Source organism: Uranotaenia lowii, chromosome 2, assembly GCF_029784155.1.
Source record: "Uranotaenia lowii strain MFRU-FL chromosome 2, ASM2978415v1, whole genome shotgun sequence".
NCBI classification, from domain to species: Eukaryota; Metazoa; Arthropoda; class Insecta; order Diptera; family Culicidae; genus Uranotaenia; species Uranotaenia lowii.
In genome coordinates, this window is record NC_073692.1 from 412,013,508 (window position 1) to 412,039,643 (window position 26,136).

Genomic DNA, 26,136 nt, shown 5'->3' on the forward strand with positions numbered 1-26,136 from the left:
AGATGATTTAATAAAAAGTTGTCAAACAAACATGTATACCAAATAATATTATCGGATTATCTATTGTTTATAAAACAAAAAATTGTGTTTGCCTTGAGCTTGGCCAATCAGCGGTCAGAATCACGGAAAAATGAATAGTAAAAAAAACCTGTTTGTTTGCGATGGGGTCAATCAGCGGACAAATTCACGAAAAAAAATGAAAACCTGTAGTTGTTTAAATAAGTTTAGAGTTCGACGACACGGTAGCGATCATTCATTGAATGTTGGATTTCGTGCTATGTTTTGCAGTCGGAGTTATCCGTATAAAGTTTAACTGAAAAGCGGTTAGAGTGTAGAAAACCGTCAGATTTTATACTGATTTGACAGATCGCACAAATTTCGCAGTTATGAGTGCGCAGTCCAATTTTTTGCGATGCGAATGGTATTATTTCCTATAATAGATTATTCACCGTACACAACTCCTTTTTTTAACTTTTTATATACGATTTCATTCGTCCCTTATCACTCGCTGTAGACGGTCGTATTTTTCTAGCTAGTGCAGTTAAAAGTGATACAAGTGCGTTTTTTGTCGCTATATCCGGGTATTTATACCGTTGGGACCGTTACGATTCTTCTCATCCAAAGTGAAACGAACAATTGTTTCGGGGTGATTAAGTGCTTTCCCAATTTGAGTGCTTCGTGGTGCTAAGTTGATCGTCAGTTGGGAGTCCATTTTGGTTGCACAGCTGCCAGCCAATTATCATCATCAGCCTTGGTCTAGGAAGAACAATCGGTCGATACCTCCGATTGTTTCTGTTTTGTGGCGATAACAATAGCCACCATCATCGAAAATACGTGCCTGGTTCAGACGGACTATACCCTTGGTATAGGGTTGCCAACCTATTTAAGTATCCTTTTTTTTTGTCTATCCTCTTTTTCTACCTTATTTTCTGCTTCTAAACTTTATCATTAGTTTCTTCTCTTTTGCTGCATATTTGAAAATTTATAGACTGCAATTATTACTTAAGCTTATTGATCTAAAATTTGTTTGATCGATGGCGGACGATGACGAAGGAGAAGTGGAGGAAGTCATTTCGGAAGAGATGCTTTCCGATGAAGACTTTCTATTAAACGATCTCTCTCCACATAACATACGATGTGAGCAGGACAACATTACAGATACAACTCCGGTAACTGCGGAGAATAATAATTTATCATCTGACGTAACGAAAGAATCCCCATTTACGTTCGGTAATTCATCCACCCCTAGAATTCCCTCTACACCTATGTCTCATCCTACACTCAGTTCTTCTACCGGTTTACAAACTCAAACATCTGCTCCTCGTCATCGTGTTTACCAGGACGAATCGAGGGGACCATGGGTAGTCTACTTCCGGTCGAAATTAAATGGGAAACGTCTTAATACAGTTTCCATATCCCGAGACCTCGATCGATCATTTGCCTCCATAATCAGTTATCAACCGATGAGTCGTAACAAAATGCGAGTTGTCGTTGGTAGCTTGAAGGAAGCAAATGCCATTGCTGCTTCCAGGAAGTTTACGGATGAGTACCGCGTATACATTCCCGCTCGCGATGTGGAGGTGGAGGGTGTCGTGACAGAAGAAGGTTTGAACGTCAACGACCTTGTGGAGATCGGGGTCGGCCGATTCAAGGACCCCGATCTTCCCGAGGTTAAAGTGTTGCACGCGCGTCAATTGAATACAGCATCTGGCGAGGGGGAGAAACGCAGATTTATCCCGTCAAACTCGTTTTGTGTCACGTTTGCCGGCACTGCCCTCCCCGATTACCTCGCGATCGGGAAGGTTCGTTTACCCTTAAGACTGTTTGTGCCTTCGGTCATGTACTGCGACAATTGTAAACAGTTTGGACACACGGCCGCCTTCTGTGACAATCAAGCACGCTGTTCAAAATGCAAGGGAAAGCATAACGAAGCCTCCTGTGAGATAACCACAGAGAGTAAATGTCTTTATTGTGACGGGGTTTCAATACATGCGCTCTCATCATGTCCGAAGTACAAATTACGTCAGGAAAAAATCAAGGCTTCACTTAAACTAAGAACTAAAAAGTCTTACAGAGATATGGTTCTTGAGTCTTTGCCAGTCGTCTCAGAAAATCAGTACAACCTTCTAAATGAAATTGAATCCGAAGGGGAGGATCCCGGAGAAGGTACATCTACTGAACCATTTATCCATAAAAGGGCTTCACAGGCTCCAAAACGCAAACACACAACCTGTAAACAACCAAGAAAGACTGCCATCGAAAATTTTAAAAATCCTCTAAGTGGAAGTAGGCCTTCAGTTACTCCTATTCAGAGTTCTTTGGGTTTCAAACCTTCCCCAAAGGACTTTCCTCCACTTTCTGGGAAGCCAAAACCCCAGGCTCCCCTTTTCAGTGAAAATTTGGAGCCATCAATAAATCACATACGTCCTACAATCTCCGGAGATTCTGCTTCGGACTCATCATCAAAAAAAATTCCTAGCTTTTCTGGTGATGGGAAGATGAAGTTTTCGGAGATTGTATCGTTAATTTTGGACTTTTTCAACATACCTGAAGTATGGAGAAGAATTATAAATATGTTTGTTCCCTTATTAAGAGAAATCTTAAAAAAGAAAGCTCTTACTTTGACCCTCATTAGTGACTTTGTATCCTTCGATGAATAATTCATCTTATGAGGGAAAAGATACGATTTCCATTTTACAGTGGAACTGCAGAAGCATTATCCCAAAACAAGATGACCTAAAAATTTTAATTAACAAAATGGACTGTGATGTATTTGCATTATGTGAAACGTGGCTCTCCCCAGATGTCGACTTCAATTTAAACAGTCACAACATAATCCGCTTAGACAGAGATTCTCAAAGAGGAGGTGGTGTTCTTTTGGGGATAAAGAAATGCTATCCCTTTTATCGTATTCGTCATCAGTTGACTCCTGGTATTGAAATCGTGTCTTGTCAAGCGAGAGTTAAAGGAAAAGACATTTGTTTTGCCTCAATCTACATCCCACCGAATATCAGCATAAACCGTCATCAACTACCAGGCATTGTTTCATCACTTCCAGAACCTCGACTGATTCTAGGAGACTTTAACTCTCATGGCATGGTCTGGGGAAGTTCATACGATGACAATCGAGCGGAAAATATATACGAGCTATGTGATGACTTCAACTTGTCAGTCTTGAATACGGGAGAAGTGACTCGAATCAACGGATCTCAATCACAGCACAGTGTCTTAGATATTTCATTAGTCTCTTCTTCCTTGGCGTTGGATTGTACTTGGAAGGTTATTCAAGACCCTCATGGAAGCGATCATTTGCCGATTCATATTTCAATCACCAGTGGTCGCGCATCTCTAAAAAAAGTTGATATTCCGTTTGACCTGACAAGAAACATAGATTGGAAAAAGTATGCGACGGAAGTTAACGAGGCTATTAACTCATTGGAAGAACTTCCTCTGGAGGATGAATACACATTTATTACCGGCACAATAACGGACTGTGCAATTCGCGCACAATTCACACGTGACACGAACTCGACTAAGAGAAAATTCCTAACGCCGTGGTGGGATAAGGAATGCTCGTTCGCGTACGATAATTAGCACAAAGCGTTTGTACACTATCGTAGATCTGGATTGCCTGAAAAGTTTCAACGGTATTTGGCCTTGGAGCGCATTTTCAAGAACTTGATCAGGGCAAAGAAACGCGGATACTGGCGACGGTACGTAGAGGGATTGTCTCGAGAAACATCTTTAAGCACTCTGTGGAAAACGGCAAGAAATATGCGAAACCATACTCAATCAAACGAGAGCGAAGAAAATTCGAATCAATGGCTTATGAAATTTGCTAAAAAGGTCTGTCCGGATGCAGCACCAGCTCAAAAATCCTATCGGGAATGTTCGGAAAACAACATAGAAGATGCTAAATTTTCCATGATGGAATTTTCACTTGCGCTCTGGTCTTGCAACAATTCAGCTCCCGGACTGGACAAAATTAAATTCAACTTGTTGAAGAATCTGCCAGATTCAGCTAAGAAACGCTTATTGAATTTATTCAATAATTGTTTAGAGCTGAACATTGTTCCGCATGACTGGAGACAAGTGAAAGTCATCGCCATCCAAAAACCGGGAAAACCAGTTTCTGATTACAATTCGTATAGGCCGATTGCAATGCTCTCATGTCTCCGAAAATTGCTTGAAAAAATGATTCTCTTTCGGTTAGATAAATGGGTCGAATCTAATAACTTACTGTCGAGAACTCAATTTGGTTTTCGTAGAGGCAAGGGTACGAATGATTGTTTAGCAATGCTTTCTGCAGAAATCCAATTAGCATTTGCTCAAAAAGAGCAGATGGCTGCAGTATTTTTGGATATCAAAGGTGCCTTTGACTCAGTATCAATAGAAATTTTAATGGAAAAACTACACACTTGCGGTTTGTCGCCAATAATAAACAACTTCCTAAAAAATTTGCTGTCCGAAAAAGTAATGCATTTTCAACATGAAGAAACAACAATAACCAGAACAAGTTTTATGGGCCTTCCGCAAGGCTCGTGTTTGAGTCCCCTGCTGTACAATTTTTATGTTCGAGAAATCGACAATTGCTTGGTAGCAAATTGTACGCTTAGGCAGCTAGCAGATGACTGTGTAGTTTACACTACAGGTAAAAAAGACACCCAGCTTAAATCTCCGTTACAGGATACCCTGAATCATTTATCGGATTGGGCACAAAACTTAGGAATTGAGTTTTCGCCTAGTAAAACAGAGTTAGTAGTTTTTTCAAGGAAGCATTCCCCTCCTCAAATAGAGCTCCTTATGATGGGTAGAACACTAACTCAATCAATGTCCTTTAAGTATCTAGGTGTCTGGTTCGACTCTAAATGCCTCTGGGGAAAACATATTAGGTACTTGACTCAAAAATGCCAAAAGAGAATCAATTTTCTTCGAACGATTACTGGAACCTGGTGGGGTGCTCATCCCCATGACCTCATCAGGTTATACCAAACAACGATACTGTCAGTTCTAGAATACGGAAGCTTTTGCTTTGGATCCGCCGCGAAATCCCATTTGATCAAACTTGAACGAATACAGTATCGTTGCTTGCGTATTGCCATGGGTTGTATGCAATCGACCCATACGATGAGTCTCGAAGTACTGGCGGGAATAATGCCGTTGAAAAATCGGTTCTTCGATTTATCGCTACGTTTCTTGATTCGAAGTGAATCTATGAATCCATTGGTGATTGAAAATTTTGATAGGCTTTTGAATATTAATCCACAGTCAAGATATTTGAATATCTACCACACATTCATTCAATTAGAAATCAATTCATCTGTATTAAATTCAGATACGAATCACTTTTATCCGTCAAGCAGTTCTTCGATAAGTTTCGATGTATCAATGACCGAGGAAATCCGTGGCATTCCAGACCATATCCGTTCAAACGTTATTCCTTCAATCTTTGCTTCAAAGGTACGTGGAATTGAATCCGCAAAAATGTTTTTTACTGATGGCTCTAAAATTGGCAATGCAACTGGCTTTGCAGTGTACAACGAGGGCTTTGAAGCTTCGTACAAGCTTCAAGAGCCATGCTCTGTTTACGTTGCCGAGCTAGCCGCTATTTATTGTACTTTGGAACACATTCGCTCACTGCCCGTAGACCACTATTTCATCTACTCGGATAGTCTCAGCTCAGTTGAGGCAATCCGATCGATGAAACTGATAAAGCGCTCTTCATATTTCCTACAGGAAATATCAGGAGTATTGAGCGCTTTGGTTGAAAATTGGTACAGAATTACCTTGGTGTGGATCCCGTCTCATTGCTCGATTCCGGGTAATGAGAAGGCGGATTCGCTTGCCAAGGTGGGCAGTACACAGGGACAAATTTTTGAGAGGATCTTAACGTACAACGAATATTTTTCAATACCTCGCCATTTAGCGATAAACGATTGGCAGTCTAGTTGGTATAATGGCACTCGGGGACGCTGGCTCCATACGATTATCCCTAAGGTTTCAACGAAGGCATGGTTTAAGCATTTCAACTTGAGTCGCGATTTCATTTGCGTGGTTTCTCGGCTCATGTCAAATCACTACTGGCTTGACGCGCACTTATTCCGTATAGGACTTGCTAGCACCAATGTTTGTATCTGTGGGGATGGCTACCACGACATCGATCATGTTGTATGGACGTGTGAGACACATGGTCGATCGAGGGCTTGGCTCTTGGACAACCTTAGGGCCCGAGGTAGGCTACCCGGAATTCCCATTCGTGACGTTCTGGCAAACCTTGATCTTCAATACTTGTATCTTATTTACAAGTTTCTAAAATTAGCAAATTTGGTTGTTTAGCGCTTTCCTTTCCTGTTTGCTTGTAATTTCTTCACATTTTATGCTTTTTATTTTTTCATTAGAAACTCCTAATTCCAACGAGTTCGGATGTCTGGCCAATAACGATTAAGGACGACCAACAGTAGCCTCGAAACCATGGCTACGACAGACCGCCAGCGAACTCTAATGGATAATAGTTATTAAGATCTTTCCTAATAAACCCCTTCCATTCCCAATATTAAATTTTTTAACCATGTTGAGTCGCCGCGACTATTACGGCCCCCTTTTCCTTACTAACAATAATCAAAATTAAATAAATAAATACCTAAATGTAATTGGATACACTCGGCACAGAAAACTTTATGAGTAAAAGGCCTGAAATATACGTTTATATTACTAAAAAAATATACGATTTGTTACATTTTAACGAAAACATTATTGAATTCGACCAGCATAAAAATTATCAAAGACGCATTTATCGCATCAAAAATCTTCGTCATGCCAAATTCATTAATTCTCAGGCTATGGAAAAATGTGTTTTCAATAATGTAGATTGTTTTTTGTTTTGTCTGGGATTTTAAAGCTCGTAATTAATTCAATTTCAATGAATACTAAGAATAATAATATTTCATTCCGATGACTTCATGTTTTGTCCTTTCTTGCAAAATAATTATTTGAAGATTGATTCAAGAATTTACTTCTTAACTTTTCAATGAAATTAGTGAATAAGAGTGAAATTTTTAACTGTGTTTACTGCTCCGGCTAGCCTATACCGCACGGAAGGCTACCGTCGCGCGATTAGAAATTTTCCCAGTAACCGCAATATATTTAATATTTATTGACTCAAGGCAAGTAGATAGCTGGCTGAGTGTCGGGTAACAACAAAATCTTGTAACACCAGATTGCAGCAGCTCAGTTGCTTTCGGGTTTGCACCAACGAAAGATCTTCGTTTTTTGCTTCCGTTCTGTAGCGTTTTTTTTCTCTCCCGGTCAAAATGCGTATCGGTGCCATCATTCCCAACTTCCAGGCGGATTCCACCCAGGGCCCGATCGATTTCTACAAATGGCAGGGCGATTCGTTAGTGTTTCCTAATCAGAATATTTGAAATTTTATAAATTGTTCAACCAACGACCAATCTTCTCGCAGATGGTGCGTACTTTTTTCGCATCCGGCCGATTTCACCCCGGTCTGTACGACGGAGCTGGGTCGCATTGCCGTGCACCAGGATCACTTCCGGTCCCGTAATGTCAAGGTGTTGGCCCACTCGGTCGACAATCTCAAGTGCCATGTGGATTGGGTCAATGTGAGTGGATTTTTGTTTTTTTTTTTTTGTATTTCCGATGAAGTTTTTCATGACTAAATAATGTGTGATCCATGCGTCCTTCATAATCAGGACATCAAATCCTACTGTCCGGACATTCTGGGAAATTTCCCGTACCCGATTATCGCCGATCCTACCCGGGAATTGGCCGTTCGCTTCGGAATGCTCGACGATAAGGATAAGGATGACCCCGAGTTGGCCCAAACTGTGCGGGCGCTGTTCGTTATCAGGTGAGTTGCTATTAGCAAAAAAAAAAGTTATTTAAGGTGAAATCTTGACAAAAAATCGTTAAAAATCTATAAGTACCTGATTTATGAAATACAAGTTTTGATTTCCAACTTTGAGTTCTAAATTCTGAATCTCAATTTTGGAATGAAATCAAAATTCTTAGTAAAAAAATCGAAGTCGTGCTTCTGTAAAAAGTCTACCTGGACTCTTTAATAGCTCGATCGAACAATTTCAAGTTTCTCCATAAGAATGTTAAAAAAAATTAACCAATTGTTTTCCATCTTGTGTTGATTATTGGGCGTTTTTGAATTGATAGATAAGCAAGCAGTATGAATGGAATACTAATTAGCTACCTATCAGTTTATTTTTAAACCAATGCGGATGCCCCACGGTAGATGGAATTGATTATCAAAACCTACTTTATGTAATCGTATTGATCAACGAAGCAACATTTGTTGTTTCGAGATTACATTGACAGGGTAAAATTCTATAGGCCACCATATTAATCATCTTGTTTGTTTCTTTCTTTTTTAATTGGATTCTAACCAAGGAAGCACACTGAACTATCCTATGGGATGTAAAATCCCGAAAAAAGAAGCACACCGATGAAAACCAGGTTTCCGAGGTTTTACCTTTTTTTTGTATTTTTCTTCTGACAACTAAGGATCTTTCAAGGTATAACGGGCATTTCACGAACCCGTAATCCGCCAACCTATTACAACCAGGGAAGCAAATCCAACTGATCTGATACTGATAACTGATTTATCCCTAGTGTTACACTTAGCGATAAATATGAGAAAGCGATTGCTTCTCATCTGTTTCCATTGACGATAAAGATAACTCGCTACACGTTATTTTGTCTCCGACGGTCCACCAACAGATGAAAAAATTTCGAAATGCTCACACTGAAGCAAACCGGCTGAATCGATTATAACATCAACAGAAAAGGCTAACTGAAATAGTTAAATAGATATGTGGTAAATTTTGAAATTCTCGGGCGTAACGTCTAAAGAAGGCTCTCGTCGCGATGATTAATCAATGTTTGAAGGTTCTGGTAACTAGTAATAGTTAAAACAAATTAGTGATGATTAACGGCACGAGTACCGCGAGAAATGAGTTTCGCTCCGATTAAGACTTGCGACCCCTCTAGTGAAAGGGTTTGACTTGTAGATGACGAAAAAAAGTGTCGCGAGATCGCTAGTGCAAGCTACTAGTGTTAGTACCGCGAGAAATGAGTTTAGCTCCGATTTCAACTTGCGACCCCCCTAGTGAAAGGGTTTGACTTGTAGATGACGAAAAAAAGTGTCGCGAGATCGCTAGTCTAAGCTACTAGTGTTAGTACCGCGAGAAATTAGTTTAGCTCCGATTTCAACTTGCGACCTCTCTAGTGAAAGGGTTTGACTTGTAGATGACGAAAACAAGTTTCGCGAGATCGCTAGTACAAGCAACTAGTGTTAGTACCGCGAGAAATTAGTTTAGCTCCGATTTCAACTTGCGACCCCTCTAGTGAAAGGGTTTGACTTGTAGATGACGAAAAGAAGTGTCGCGAGATCGCTAGTACAAGCTACTAGTGTTAGTACCGCGAAAAATCAGTTTAGCTCCGATTTCAACTTGCGACCCCTCTAGTGAAAGGGTTTGACTTGTAGGTGACGAAAAAAAGTGTCGCGTGATCGCTAGTACAAGCTACTAGTGTTAGTACCGCGAGAAATTAGTTTAGCTCCGATTTCAACTTGCGACCTCTCTAGTGAAAGGGTTTGACTTGTAGGTGACGAAAAGAAGTGTCGCGAGATCGCTAGTAGAAGCTACTAGTGTTAGTACCGCAAGAAATCAGTTTAGCTCCGATTTCAACTTTCGACCGGTCAAGTGAAAGGGTTTGACTTGTAGGTGACGAAAAAAAGTGTCGCGAGATCGCTAGTCTAAGCTACTAGTGTTAGTACCGCGAGAAATCAGTTTAGCTCCGATTTCAACTTTCGACCGGTCGAGTGAAAGGGTTTGACTTGTAGGTGACGAAAAATAGTGTCGCGAGATCGCTAGTACAAGCTACTAGTGTTAGTACCGCGAGAAATGAGTTTAGCTTCGATTTCAACTTTCGACCGGTCAAGTGAAAGGGTTTGACTTGTAGATGACGAAAAAAAGTGTCGCGAGATCGCTAGTACAAGCTACTAGTGTTAGTACCGCGAGAAATTAGTTTAGCTCCGATTTCAACTTGCGACCTCTCTAGTGGAAGGGTTTGACTTGTAGATGACGAAAAGAAGTGTCGCGAGATCGCTAGTACAAGCTACTAGTGTTAGTACCGCGAGAAATCAGTTTAGCTCCGATTTCAACTTTCGACCGGTCGAGTGAAAGGGTTTGACTTGTAGGTGACGAAAAATAGTGTCGCGAGATCGCTAGTACAAGCTACTAGTGTTAGTACCGCGAGAAATTAGTTTAGCTTCGATTTCAACTTTCGACCGGTCAAGTGAAAGGGTTTGACTTGTAGATGACGAAAAAAAGTGTCGCGAGATCGCTAGTACAAGCTACTAGTGTTAGTACCGCGAGAAATGAGTTTAGCTCCGATTTCAACTTGCGACCCCTCTAGTGAAAGGGTTTGACTTGTAGGTGACGAAAAATAGTGTCGCGTGATCGCTAGTACAAGCTACTAGTGTTAGTACCGCGAGAAATTAGTTTAGCTCCGATTTCAACTTGCGACCTCTCTAGTGGAAGGGTTTGACTTGTAGATGACGAAAAGAAGTGTCGCGAGATCGCTAGTACAAGCTACTAGTGTTAGTACCGCGAGAAATCAGTTTAGCTCCGATTTCAACTTTCGACCGGTCGAGTGAAAGGGTTTGACTTGTAGGTGACGAAAAATAGTGTCGCGAGATCGCTAGTACAAGCTACTAGTGTTAGTACCGCGAGAAATGAGTTTAGCTTCGATTTCAACTTTCGACCGGTCAAGTGAAAGGGTTTGACTTGTAGATGACGAAAAAAAGTGTCGCGAGATCGCTAGTACAAGCTACTAGTGTTAGTACCGCGAGAAATTAGTTTAGCTCCGATTTCAACTTTCGACCGGTCAAGTGGAAGGGTTTGACTTGTAAATGGCGAGAAATAGTTATGCGAGTTCGCTAGTACAAGCTACTAGTGTTAGTACCGCGAGAAGTTTCTCGTTGTAATCGGAGTTAGTTTGAACTAGTTAGTTTAGCTCCGATTTCAACTTTCAACCGGTCAAGTGAAAGGCTTTGACTTCTAGGTGACGAAAATTTGAAACGTGAGTTCGATTAACCAAGATACTAGTGTCATTACTAGTAGGAATAAGTACTAAGTTGTACAAGCTTGTATCAAGAAACTGCTTAAATAAATTCTCATCAATTTCTTCCCTTTTAATAATCGGGTCGCAAGTTGAAATCGAGCTAACCTTTTTTCTGTCGGTTTTAACTCTAGTAGCTTGTACTAGCGGATTCACGACACTAGATGTCATCCCTACAAGACAAATCCTTTCACGAGAGGGGTCGAAAGTTGAGATCGGAGCTAAACTAATTTCTCGCGGTACTAACACTAGTAGCTTGTACTAGCGATCTCGCGACACTTTTTTTCGTCATCTACAAGTCAAACCCATTCACTTGACCGGTCGCAAGTTGAAATCGGAGCTAAACTAATTTCTCGCGGTACTAACACTAGTAGCTTGTACTAGCGATCTCGCGACACTTTTTTTCGCCATCTACAAGTCAAACCCTTTCACTTGACCGGTCGAAAGTTGAAATCGGAGCTAAACTGATTTCTTGCGGTACTAACACTAGTAGCTTCTACTAGCGATCTCGCGACACTTCTTTTCGTCACCTACAAGTCAAACCCTTTCACTAGAGAGGTCGCAAGTTGAAATCGGAGCTAAACTAATTTCTCGCGGTACTAACACTAGTAGCTTGTACTAGCGATCACGCGACACTTTTTTTCGTCACCTACAAGTCAAACCCTTTCACTAGAGGGGTCGCAAGTTGAAATCGGAGCTAAACTGATTTTTCGCGGTACTAACACTAGTAGCTTGTACTAGCGATCTCGCGACACTTTTTTTCGCCATCTACAAGTCAAACCCTTTCACTAGAGGGGTCGCAAGTTGAAATCGGAGCTAAACTCATTTCTCGCGGTACTAACACTAGTAGCTTGTACTAGCGATCTCGCGACACTTTTTTTCGTCATCTACAAGTCAAACCCTTTCACTTGACCGGTCGCAAGTTGAAATCGGAGCTAAACTAATTTCTCGCGGTACTAACACTAGTAGCTTGTACTAGCGATCTCGCGACACTTTTTTTCGTTACCTTAAAGTCAAACCCTTTCACCAGAGGGGTCGCAAGTTGAAATCGGGGCTAATCTAATTTCTCGCGGTACTAGCACTAGAAACTTGTACTAGCGATCTGCTAACACTAATTTTGTCACCTCCAAGTCAAACCCTTTTACTAGACGGGTCGCAAATTACAATCGGAGGTTTAATAAACGAAACCATCTATTGAATTCAACAAATAAATCCGAATGCAAAAAAATGACCAATCTTTTCTTGTTACTACTTGCGAGGAAGGGAGAACTTATCCTTAACGTTACACTTACCGATAAGTTTGAATCGGAATGCAAAACTAATCGAGAGCAAATTTGTTAATGATGAGTATGAGTACAGTACACTGGTGGATGAAAATCTCCTTCACGGGTGTTTTCATCGGCAAGTTCTAACGAAAGATAACGATTTTTTTATTCCCTGATTACAACCCGACTAGTAGGCCGTTGTTTCTACCTACTAGCGTGGATCACCACACACTCATTTGGCGCAACACCTTAAACTTGTAAAATTGACCCATTATTGCGAACAGCCGAGATCTGTCAAAAAAAGTGTCGTTTCCTCGAGTCAATTTTACACATTATTTAGAAAAGCTGGCTTACTAAATAAAGGGTAGTTTTTTAACTTGTCATTCAGAATATAGAACTCTTTCTGCCGTAACCGATCTCGTTCGACGATTCAATGAATCGGTCAATGCTGAAAGATCAGTTCAGTTGATTGAGTTGATTGAATATTTTCCTACTCTGTAACAGGAGCATGAAAATTATACCTTGCCGAATACAGAAATTCAAAACAAACTGATTTGTTTTTATTATTTTCTTTCCATCCTTCTGACACTTTAAGGGCTAACATCAAAGGGCTGACATCGCAGAGCGGGCTTCCAAAATAATGTGTAAATTTTACATGCTTACATTACTAATTTTCACCTCTGCTTTGACGTACATGCTGTGTACACTATGAGGGGTACAAGGACTTTACATGAAAAAGGAGTTAACCCAGTCTTTTCCGATAACGGGTCAAAACTACACTATAAGGGGTTGCGCCAGATGAGTGTGCAGAGTAACAAGAGAGAGAAAATAAGTTGTCATTCAAGTTTTGCCTTTTGACTAATAAACTAGTACTTTTTGTAAAACAGTATTTTAAGCTTAATTCGAAAGTACAACATTTTGGCGACGAGATTAAAGAGCTCACGTTTGCAATCAACGCAAAATGGCACCACCAACCGAAAGATTGCTCGAAATGATTTTGGAGCAGAACGCCCGTTTGATGGTTATGATGGAGCGGTTCAACAACCAAGCCGCTCCAGCCTGGCAAGCAAGCGGTCCGGAGTTTATCATCGAGTCCCTGGCGTCGAACATAAAAGAGTTCTGTTACGATCCCGACAACGGTTTGGTGTTCGATAGATGGTTCCAGAAATACGAGGATCTGTTCCTGAGAGACGGGGAAAATTTGGACGACGAGGCAAAAGTTCGCTTGCTGCGGAGAGGTTTAAGCATCCACGTGCACGACAAGTACGTAAACTTTATTCTTCCAAACCATCCCCGTGAATTTTCCTTCGCCGACACTGTCGCAAAATTGAAGCAGTTATTCGGCGTGCGGATTTCGCTTTTCAACAAGCGGTGTCAATGCTTCCAAGTAACCAAGCAACCGGAAAAGGATTACATAACCTACGCCGGACTCGTGAACAAGCGCTGCGAAGACTTTGAGCTGAATCGAATCACTGCCGATCAGTTCAAATCTTTGATTTTCATCTGCGGTCTACGATCTCCGAAGGAATCCGACATCCGGGCCAGGTTGCTGTCGAAATTGGGATCCGAAGGCGAAGGAGAATGTTTACTGGAAACGTTAATCACCAAGTGCCAGCGTTTGTTTACATAACCTCAAATCTGACACGGCTATGCTGGAACGGAAGCAACTAACGACAGCTTCAATCTGCGCTATCATTAAGAAAAAGCCGTCGTATCAGCCAGCTTCTACATCAAAGGAACCGTCAAGCGTTCCAAGGAGTCCTTGCTGGCAGTGTGGGGGAATGCACTTTGTCCGTGACTGTCAATTTTCCAACCACACCTGCTAAGTCTGCAATAAAACGAGCCGCAAGGAAGGCTACTGCAACTGCTTTTCGGCGAAGCCATCAACCGAAAGCAAAAGAAACCCGAAAAGGAAGCTGTAGCCCAATGTCAAAGGAATTTTTGCTATCAACCGAGAAAGCAGTTCAGCACCAAGAAAATTCCTGAGTGTCATCATCGACGGAGTGATGTTACGGTTGCAGTTTGACACAGCATCAGACATCCCGTCCTATCAAAGCGCTTATGGGAGAAACTTGGCTCACTGACTGGATCGAAATGTTCGAATTGTGGTCACTTCCTCTTTCCACGATTTGCAACCAAGTTCAAACCAACCAAGTTACATCGATCCAGCACTACAAGGCGGCGGACACATTGTTGACGCCGACGGTCTGCATCCTGTCACTACGTTGCGCTCTTTCCTGGGCGCAGTCAACTACTATGCCAAGTTCGTCAAAGAAATGCATTAACTAAGACGTCCATTCGATGCTCTTCTCAAGACGGCGATGTCAAATTCCATTGGTCCTGTGAATGTCAGCAATCTTTCGACAGGTTCAAGCCATTCTTCAATCCGACCTGTTGCTCACACATTTCGATCCTTCGTTGGAAACTATCGTGGCAGCAGACGCATCAAAATCGGGAATAGGTGCCGTCATCATGCACCGATTTCCTGACGGTTCCCTCAAGGCGATTGCGCATGCAGCCAAGTTACTGACGCAAGCAGAAGTCGGGTACAGCCAAGTGGAGAAGGAAGGATTAGCACTGGTGTTTGCGGTAACCAAATTCCACAGAATGTTACTCGGAAGAAAGTTCACGTTGCAAACGGACCATCAGCCGTTATTGCGAATTTTCGGCTCGAAAAAAGGTATCCCGTTGCACACCGCAAACCGTCTTCAGCGTTGGGCACTCACGTCGTTGCGCTACGATTTCAACATCGAATATGTATCAACAACTCAATTTGGCTATGCTGATGTTCCCTCTCGTCTAATCGACAACCACACAAAACCAGACGAGGATTTCATTATTGCTGTGGTGCAATTGGAGGAAGACGTTCGTGTTCTACTAGACGAAGCGATTAGTTCTGTATGTACCTACCATTAACTTTTCGTATGCTTCGCGAAGCTACCAGTCGGAATCCTACTCTGCAGAAAGTCATCCAATTCATTCAAACAGGATGGCCCTCAAGCAACAACATTGAAGATGCAGCTGTTCGTCAATTTTACCCTCATCGTGAATCTCTCTCCGTGATTCAAAATTGTCTCATGATCACCGACCGATTGGTAATTCCTGAATGCTTCCGTCAACGCATTCTCAAGCAACTACATCGTGGACATCCTGGGACTGAGCGGAGGAAGGCCATTGCACGAAGTCACGTCTTCTGGCCCAAAATAAATGTAGCCATCGAAACTTTCGTCAAGCAGTGTGGTAATTGTGCATCACATTCCAAGTCACCACCTAAACTTCCACCGCAGCCGTAGCCGCAAGCGAAGACCCCCTGACCCCCGGACAACGGAAGCCAGTTTACATCCGAACATGTGCGGCACAATATTTTTGTTGCGACTGAGTATTGTATCCCTGCTGATTGAAGCTGAAAGCATATAGTAAACTCAAGACCGTTGATGTGTATCTCCCTTTAGAAACTTAAGAGAAGGAGTCTATTACTCCTAATCACCTCTTTCTAGGCAGTTCTACAGGCGTTTAACAAACCGGTATGAAAGATTGGCTCTCAAGATTTCTTGGTAGGGACCAAATCCATCATCAGGCTGATGTGTTCTGACGGCGTTGGACTCTTTAGTACTGATTGCTTTGGATGATAGCAGTCTGTGTACGCGTCTTTTCTCCATGCCAGAAGCGACGTGCGGCGTTTAACAACGTCCTGGTGGTGTTCGGGACCCAAAACAGCAACATCATGACGGTCCTTCTGCGAGAAAGTCACGCGGCGGGTCTTGCGAGTCCGTGTCTGCAAAAACATCTAGCAACGAATAATGAACAAGGAATTTCGGATGGATATCGGCAAAGATCACGCGACGAAAAGGGACCAGCGATTGGAAACTTGGGACATGGAACTGACGATCTCTAAATTCCATGGGCAGTACCCGCGTGCTCTGCAACGAGTTCAAGAGCCGCAAACTTATAGAATTCGCCGTCTGCAATCGAATGGCAGTACGTAGTACCTTTTTCCAGCACCGCCTCCTACACAAATACATCTGGAGATCACCTTACCAAATACAATCACAGATCCCCCACGTCTTGATAGACAGCCGGCACTTCTCGGACATCATCGACGTCAGATACTGTCGAAGCGCCAACATCGAGCCAGATCACTATCTGGTGATGGTGAAGCTGTGCCCAAAACTCTCCAAAGTGAACAACATACGGAACAGACTGAAGCAGCGCTGCACTGTGAGAACTACCGAGCGATCACTGCCCTAAATACCGCCTACAAAGTGTAGTTCCGAATCCTACTCCGCCGACAAACCCCACAAGCAAACAGATTCGTGGGAAGTCATCAGGCGGCTTCATTGATTGACGGTCTACGACAGACAAAATCTTCCCCCTACCGCAAATCCTCCAAAAATGACGTAAACACCAAGTCACCACGCCTCATCTATTCATCGACTTTAAAGCCGCATACGACACGATCGACCATGACGAGCTATGGAAAATCATGGATGAGAACGGCTTTTCCGAGAAGCTGACTAGACTGATCAAGGCGACGATGGATGGAGCGCAGTGCTGTGTGCGGATTTCGAGGGAAGTTTCGCCAAGGCGATGGTCTATCCTGAACGATGTTCAACGTGGCGTTAGAAGGTGTTATTGGACGAGCGGTGGGCGAAATGCGGGGCACGATTTTCAACAGATCCAGTCAACTTATCAACGGCCTTTATGTCGACGAGCAGATTCTTGTCTAAGAGTGCCGAGACGTTGGAGATATTAAAACCGACGTATTTTAAGTGCCGCAATGTGATCATTTTCAACGCAGCGAATAATCATGCTTTGAACGCGCACACTTCTAATGGAGGGAGCTTTCGTTCGTAGTTTCGGGTAGAGTTCGATTTATAGAGCTGTCCAACTTTTTCTACTGCTTCATGGATAACTATGACACGCCTTATGAGTAGTTTCGTGAGTGCATTTGAAGGTAAACCCTTTAAAAATCAAAATTTTTGGTCTTCTTTTTCGGTCGAAAGAGAGCTTCGAGCTATTGTTGTATTTTGATTTTCTTTTAATGTTTTTCCAAAGTTTTTGAGTGTTAGTTGGATCGATTTAATGTATTATTTAGTTAAATTTGCTGTCAAGTGTTTTTCAAAAATACGGGAACTTTATTGCCACCCTCTATTTCACTGTCTAAAAAAATTTCTTTTTCAGCCCTGATCATCGGGTAAGGCTGACGATGCACTATCCAACGTCGACCGGAAGAAATGTCGAGTAAGTTGCGTTTGTTCTATTTACTGACTACCATGGTAGTCGGACTCGTTGCATGCCTGGGAGAATCCATTTATCCTAATTCAACCACTTTAAAGTTGATTTCTATAAATCATCATCTTCCGCCCATCCAACATCCAGTCTCGAAGCAATTGTTTCTGTGTTGATCAATTTATGTAACTCCAAGCTTGCCAAGTGAGATTATTTTAATCTACATATGTACGTGTGGTCTTTTTTTTTCGTTCCGTTCAGTGAAATTCTACGAGTCATCGATTCCCTCCAGCTGACCGATCGCCTGAAGGTGGTTGCCACCCCAGCCAATTGGACTGTGAGTATCAATTTTTCGCTTGAAGTTCTGGAACTTATTCTGATTCAGATACTCAGTTTGTGAAAAAAAAGTTTAAAATTTGAACTAATCAGTAGAGTGGCTCTCAGCTTAACGGATAGTTTTGCAGCACGTGACGCCGGAATTTAATAGTTGCCTAATCCTGGATTCAATTTTTTTTATCCACAGCCCGGCACCAAGGTGATGATTCTGCCGAGCGTTTCCGAAACCGATGCCGACCGGCTGTTCCCGAATGGAATCGAGCGCGTTTCGATGCCATCGGGAAATGTCTACGTGCGAACCACAACTGACTACAAATGAAAAAGTGCCTTTAGATTGATGAATATGGTTGCGTAACTCGACACAGCTCGTCTTACCATTTGCGAAAACCCTTTGGATCCATTGACTAATTTGGACTTCAATTAATAAATATGCATTCCGTTGTTTTGTTTCAATGTACCTGTATCGATTATTAAACAAAAAAAAAAGAAATACCTGCTCGCATGTCAACGGGTCGAATCGATAAATCAAACATCAATCACCAGAGATCTGAAGCGATCGGTTGGAAATTGTTGGGGCGGTCTCCTCAATCAAAGGTCAAGGGCGTGGGGCCCAATAGTTGACGACTTGAGTTCACGCACCCCCGGAACTGGATGTCCTTGCAAACTAAAGTAGGTAATTGAAGCTGCATGAAGGAACCGGTCGGTTAACTGTGCTGACACACAAGAACCTCGCGGAGTGGGGCTATATATGAGGTTCGCGAACCAGGATGTTTAGGTTTTTTTTTTAAATTACTCCAACAAGCGTTGAACGCTTAATGTTTCACTTCCCTACTCTGATAATGATGGAATATCGCAGAGAAATGGTTATCGATCAATAGCAACCGTGCCACGTGTTTGGCAACGGAAATAACCAGAGATCGCAGTAGACTGCTTTGCTGTTCAATAACAAAGTCAATCAAAATCTGACTGGAAAAAGGAAACAAAAATTAACAGGACAATTTAAGAATATTTCCACTAGTAATGAATTATTTTTTGCTTTAAATGGTAGAGACAGATATGAACTTCATATGAAAATTTAATTATTATTCTTATTTCAACTGGTGACAGGTACCGCTTAGAAGATTTTCCCTCCCAATATATGGCTTCTCATGTTCCTGGCATCACGACCTTATTATTAGTGGATGTCGAAATAAACCTATTTCGAATTTGACGAACGCTGAGCTGCCATTAAGCCAAAGGTAAAACCTGATGTAGCGAACAACAGTCTCAACGGATAAGAAAGTGTGGACAAATTTGAAAAAAAGGACACATGATTGGCACGGTTTCTCATCAATGCCAGAATATGCTAAAACAATCGTATCAACAGAATATCAGCTAAATGGAATTAATTTAGCTGTTTCTGAAGAACTGCTTTGGTGCATTCCAGCTTTATGTTCTTAATGTAGTCAGTGGTCTAACCCTAACCGAGGAATACAGAAAAGGATTCAAAGGAGACAAAATTCTCCCCCTTCCATACCCGCCAACGTGTCATGTTAATTCGGAAATTAGTTTCCAAGTTTCAAGTATTTGAAGACCTGTTGATACTCGGCTTCGCTGGATGTTGCGACCAACATATGGTCCACATATACGAAGATGTAGGTTTAGGGTCCAAGCAAGACACATCTGTACCGCTACCTGTCTGTCAAAAACTATCCTATTTTCACTTTCCTCGCTTGCTTTGTTCTTCCTATATTATTCTATGTTCATAAAGGACAACACACTGCTAAAGCGAGGGTCAAGACACTAAACCCCCTTTTACTTTTTTTTTTTAAAATAGTAAGTCATTCTGAACGAAACTTTGTTGATTCTTTCCTCGGGGGCTAGAATTGCGGTTGATCATTTGCATCCTACCTACTGTCCGGGATGCTAAGACCCACTGTTTCCAACTCGGAATAATTTCATCTTCAGGAATCATTATACTTTCAATCTATATTATATTCCTTAAAAACTCCAAGTTCAACAAATTTAAAATCCGACGCTATGCCATCTTTTTTTTTAACTGAAAAATCTTAGAAACATATTTTCACCCAATAATGAGCTCGAAAACACCTTGTTCTTCTTCTGTATAAAGGTACATGCTTTCAAATCATTATCCCGAGAACTATTTATTCTCCTCCTGTCAAACAGGTACATTACTTGCTCCCGAGAACTACCTGCTCTCCTCCTTTTAAAACAGGTACATTCTACGCCCGAGAACTACTTGTTCTCCTCCTGTCAAACAGGTACATTCTACGCCCGAGAACCATTTGTCCTCCTCCTGTCAAACAGGTACAGCCCGAGAACCATTTGTCCTCCTCCTGTTAAACAGGTACATTTCTTGTGCCCGAGAACTATTCGTCCTCCTCCTGTTAAACAGGTACATTCTTATCATATTTTTTTGAACCCGAGAACAACTGTTCTCCTCCTGTCGAACAGGTACACACTTCAAACGTTCAAAGTTCTTCAATGCGGTGCACCCGGGTACTTAGGTACCAGTACTTGGGTGTGAGCGTGATGGTCCAACAAGCTTTCGGGGGGTCATGACCCTGATATGCGGATGCGACCGGAGGGAGAGCGATCGCCAACTTGTTTTGAGCTTCGGTGGGTATAGACCCGTCTCGCAAAATGAGTAGATGCGCAAAGTGGTGGCCAATGGTGGGCCGATCACTTAGGGACGTGTTTACACGTCAGTGTCCGAGAGGCACATTCTGCCGGAGGTGTCAGGGTTCGACACGCGTTTCGGGAATTGATGCGCCTGAACCGCGAGTGTGACCTGATGAGGGCGTTCTATAGCTCGATCTGCGCTTCGGGTGGTCTAGCGCCCGACTTGAAGATCGAGTAGTTGCGCTGAGTGGTGACTTAAGTCAACACTATTTGTGAGTTCGGAGGAGTCTGAGTCCTACACGTGGTCTAGGGGGCTTACCCCCCCTACCCGCGTGTTTGAACAGAGAAAGTGCCGTCGACAACTCGCTTTGTGTTTCTGGATCTTGGACTGGATTCACAAAGTTAGTAGTTGCGCTACGTGGGGACCTCATTCACACGATGAGATGTCGGGTCCTAACTCGTCAGAGGAGGGGTCGCGCATCAAGTTGTGTTAGAATGAGGCTATGCTATCAGAGGGTTCGGAAACGAGTATTGCCTTGGAGCGCACTAGCGCGAAATGACCTCCCACTATTGAAGCAAAGTGTGTCAAACAGTTCGAGGTGGGAACAAAGGTCAGTGGCCCCAGGTGGACTTTATGGCGTAGGGGGTACAGTGTTCCTTAGCATTGTATCATGAGTCGTCCAATTGCACCCATGGACCCAGAGTAGCAAACTGGGGGGACGCGGTGGCTCGCCGTGCCTTGGAATGCAATCCGTAAAATGGATTTACCACCTGGGTTAACAACTAATAAAAAAAAAAAAAAAGTTCTTCAATGCCTAATCTTTTCTGCTCAGGGTCGAACGAACAAATTTCTCACACGAACCTGATATTGACTTCCCTCCAAACGAATCGCAGCTACTCGATAAGTAACTCAATTCGATGTCCGTTACAGGACTTTCCGGCGAGAAACCTGCCTTAAGACCTAGAATACCTGTTTTTTCCTTCTATTCCAACTTGTCGGTGTACTTTCTGCCCACACACAGCAACAGCTCTTCCAAGGAATCTTTCTTCCGGTCCGCAAAAATGGCAGTGGACGCGATAATTCCGAAAGCTCCGGGACCAGAACCGTAAGTCACATTCGACGGTTCTAAACCCCGGGAACATGTGTACCAGTACCTTGCGCAACATCTCGAACGTTTTCCGGAATACTTATCCCATCCTCGTCGCCAATTTTAGGGTCCAAGCAAGACACATCTGTACCACTACCTGTCTGTCAAAAACTATCCTATTTTCACTTTCCTCGCTTGCTTTGTTCTTCCTATATTATTCTATGTTCATAAAGGACAACACACTGCTAAAGCGAGGGTCAAGACATTACAGTAGGCCAGCTTTCCGTTTTGATTCCGAACATAGAGGCACGGATCCGCTTCCGACGGTTTGAGGTTCCACATTCGTGCCGATTGCTTTAGAGCGTGAAGACTTTTAAGCATACGGCACACCTGTCCCTTTGCAGCAGAGACACCAGGCGTGTAGATGGTTTCATCTAAATCTCCGTTCATACAGGCCGTCTTCACGTCCACCTGTTTCACCAGCATTCCACGACTTGCATCAATGGTCAGCAGTAAGCGTAACGTAGCTTGCTTAACTACCGGAGCAAAAACCTCGTCCTAATCCAAGCCTTGGCGTTGGTTGAAACCTTGTGCCACCAAACGAGTACCGGATCGTTCCATCGACAACCAATGACCTTTTTCCCGCGAGGTAACGCAGCAAGTTCCCAGACACCGTTATGATGTAGTGATTTGAGTTCGTCGGATATGGCTGCCTTCCAGAGTTCTCTGTTCGGACCACCCAAGCCCTCCTGATAGTTCTTAGGATCAGTCGACGATTTTTGAGCGACCACCACTCGAAACCGCCTAGGTAGGATACCCTTTGCTATCGTTCGGAACGCCGCTTTCGGCTGTTCCCAAACTGTTCAGTAGATTTCGGTTTCTGCTCCTCGATATCGAGTGGCTCCACCTGAACGTCGAGTTGCTCCTCCTAAATTTGGAGATCATCGTCGCCATCGGTATCATCAAAACCTCGAAAATCGTTTTACTTATTCATCAATGCGTTGTTCTACGGTGCAAATCGGATTGAAGACCATCGGTGGCAGCTCTTGGACCTCGGTTTTTTTTCAGATGCCAGCCTCTTCGAAGAACCATCTTGTGTCGTAAGGAACCGGACACCTCTGCTGAAGACCACCTTTTAAGTTTTCCTGTCGATGAAACGCCACGCTTTGTGCTGCTGAGAATAGCCAAAGAATGTCAACTTCTTCGCTTTGGGCTTTTTGATCTGGTTTCTTTTGGGATCAGCACAAGCGCATCTGTACCAAAAACTTGCAGATGCTCCACATCAGACTTGCTTCCATGCCACAGTTCGTATGGCGTCTCACGGATCGATTTTATTGGAGGAACTTAGCCATCGCATGCCCTCTGATCGGACCTGTTCACCTTCGGCGGCCGGCTAAATTGCGTCTTCGACTCACGGACAAAATCTTGGAAAGCTTCCAACGTTCCAGACATCTTGCTCAGGAAATACAGCTGAGTGTAGCGGCTGGAATCGTCGAAAAGGAAAAAGGAAAAACCGTCGTCTTGCAGGCGTGTCGACCTGTTCATTGGCACGCACAAGTCGCTATAAACTAGATCCATAATTTGTTTCGATGACCTCTGTGCCTTCTTGGGAAACGCTAGCCTCGCCATTTTGCCGCCGAAACAAACCTCGCAAGTAATTTGATTGCCACAATCGTATACCTCTATGCTAGAACTTGCCAACCGCTTTATGTCGTCAATGTTTCGATGACCCAACTTGCGATGCCATTCGTGCACGCAATTTTTTTTGTTGCACTGCTGGCCCAACCGGTTTCTGTGATGAGCCGTGGTTTCGATGCGAATATTTTTCGAAATGTTGCAACCGCCTTGATTGAAGAATACCTCGGCTCTTTTCTGCACAAGCTTGCCAACCGAAAGCAGGTTCATATGGAGATCAGGAACGTAGAGGACCTCGCCCAACGTCAGTGTATTTTCGGTACCTTGGCTACCATAGAAAAGGATTTTGCATTAGCCAACTTTTTCGACCACTGCTTGCTTGCCATCAGCAACCGTCTTCGGATACAGCTGATGGGTTCCATTCCGAAACTCAAGATGTAGAACTGGAATCCACAATAACACAACTCCATTTGACCTAACTTTCATTGGGCCTTTCACCCGTTCGGGCTAACACAACCATTTGGCTTACCGTCAATTTGGCCTCATGACTATTCGGCATAACGACCACTTGGCCCAGCATCTATTTGTCCTGATCGTCCTGATACCCTTTCAGCCTTACGTTCAACACAAATCTATCTCGTACAATTTTCGCCCACCTTGAGATCTGAGAACTCTTCTTATATTCAATCAGAGTAAGACAAAACATACTCTGCAAGTTCCTGTTCAATCGATAAACTTGTAAGTATGTATTTAGGTATACCGGTTTGAATTGTGCAGTTAACGGGCAAGGCCAACCGAAACCCGCTGGAATCTGAAAATCGATCGACCTTGGGTCGCCGCCTGAGGCCCTTACTATGTATAACACTGTTTTCTCCACCAGGTAAGTATTTATAGTCAGTCGACTCCCAACCGAGATTGCATGTCAATGATATACGACAAATTATCGCTGGTAAATGCATCCGAATTGGCTGCTGACACGCAAAGAAGGGGCGCGTTACGATTTACATATTCAGGTGGTCTAGGTACTGAAATGAAATGTACTTACTCTGAAAACGTTCCACACTGAATCCCACCGTTGGCACAATGATCGAACTCCGTTCGTCCGGATTTTTAAAGTGGTTCACGATAGTCGATTTGCCGCTGTTGTTCAACCCCACCACCAGGATGTTGATCTGTTCCTTTTTGATCTTGAAGATGTTAGCGAGCTTATCGAACAGACCCATGATGGCGAAGGCAATTCCACTATCGAAGTAAGGAGTTTCGTGTACCGGTACAAGTTGTCGCTACTATGTGTACTTCGGAGGGCCAGACGATCTCGCACGCACGTACACAGAGAAAGGCGTAGCAGTTTTTTCTAGGTACGCCGAAAAAAACCGTGTCAAGGACGTACGGATTCGGAACAACTAGCTTTCTACTAGATATGTATCACTACTGATATTGCTAGGTGCTGCCAATTGACACCCTGAGAGACAGCCTTATCCTCCTGGAACATTCAATTACATCATCACTCATCACTCATCACTCATGGTGTAATCTGTTCTGGTCTGGCGGAGGAAGGTCACTGTTTCTGCCCGCAACGACGATGACCTCCGAAGTTTTTTTTTTCAGTGGCAATTTGACTGGCGGGTACATATCGATCACACATGTTCCCTACCACCTCGTCTTCGTCAGCCTTTGCAACTTCCCATAACTATCATCAATCGCCCTAAAACTCTAAAAAGATTATCCTTTATCGACCAGGAATTTGCTTTAATTTTATATCTTTAAACTCTTATAAGGTTACAAAAATTTAAACCTTTCTTCTTTCCGAGGTGCTAATGGTTTCAAAACTTAAAAAACTTTATTCCCCTGCTCGTTGCATAACACTTTGAAAAACACACAATCAAAAACCGCTCCAATCGTTAGTAAACTACTAAAGTCAATAATCAATTTTGCAGCACAGTCTCGGGAAAATCTACACCACTTAGTCACAGAAGGACGCATGTTTTTTGCACCATAGAACAAAAAAAATCCAAGACCAAACCCAGAGTTGAATATGGAGGGGTTGTTGTTGTGGTACCAAGCACAGATCCAAGTTGGCGAAGGTACTTGCAACAAATGCAACCGCTTTGGTGGTCGCCAACTTTGATAGCTCTCTCTGAGGCGACGAGTCATATGGTGGTTGGTCTTTGTTTGAGTTACCGTTGCCATAGGTACTTGGCTGTCTTTAGTGGAATTCGCTCGCTCGGAATGTATCGATACGACCAAACATTCTGCCCCCTCGGTTTGTTATTGCTCGATTTTTCATTCAACGGTTGAAAATGGCAGTTACCAACATTAAGACCTGCAAGAATCCAACGTTTAAAATTTTTAAGATCATAACTCTCATTGACGATTAATCGAACATAGAATTGAGTTGAATTGGAACCGGAGCCAGCAGGGTTGTTAAGCCGGAGCAATTGGAAGTTCGATAAGTCATTGGAATCGTCGAAACTTAGCCGTTGGAAGGTTGTCAGACTAAAGTCATGAAGGATTGTCATGGAAGGTCGTGGATCGATGCCGTGAGATATCGTCGGACCGGGAAACATTGCAATATCATGGTACCAGAGCCATGAAAAAATCGTCAGACCGGAGCAACATCGAAACCACTGTCGGGGGATTACCACGGGTAGAGCGTAGGATGTCGTCATTGTCTAAAACAGCCGCCGCTCATGGTATAGAGGATATTGAAGGCTATCCTGTATACCATGGGCGGCGACTGTTTTCGACAATGACGACATCCTACGTTCTACCCTTGGGAAAGCCACCGTCCATGAGATCAAATCCCGGTCACG

The 26,136-nt window shown here is 43.0% G+C and overlaps 2 protein-coding genes across 3 annotated transcripts in view; one reads left to right on the plus strand and one right to left on the minus strand.

Annotated features, from left to right (window-relative positions):
- Window positions 1-25,436, minus strand: part of LOC129749907 (ADP-ribosylation factor-like protein 6) — a 37,800-nt gene extending 12,364 nt beyond the window's left edge. The window contains exons 1-2 of one of the 2 annotated variants that reach the window (XM_055745031.1): window positions 25,119-25,436; window positions 24,369-25,036 (exon numbers count right to left, since the gene is read on the minus strand). In XM_055745031.1, the coding sequence (XP_055601006.1) occupies window positions 24,369-24,546 (178 nt within the window). In that variant the 5' untranslated portion in view covers window positions 24,547-25,036; window positions 25,119-25,436. Of the gene's footprint in view, window positions 1-24,368 lie in introns of both variants that reach the window. The other variant, XM_055745030.1, reaches the window with a different exon arrangement.
- LOC129749906 (peroxiredoxin-6-like) lies at window positions 7,216-18,431 on the plus strand. Its single transcript, XM_055745028.1, has 6 exons — window positions 7,216-7,393; window positions 7,463-7,619; window positions 7,710-7,867; window positions 17,595-17,654; window positions 17,904-17,979; window positions 18,166-18,431. The coding sequence occupies exons 1-6, from the start codon at window positions 7,311-7,313 to the stop codon at window positions 18,295-18,297; spliced, it is 666 nt and encodes a 221-aa protein (XP_055601003.1). The 5' UTR covers window positions 7,216-7,310; the 3' UTR covers window positions 18,298-18,431.
- Window positions 25,437-26,136: the final 700 nt, after the last annotated feature.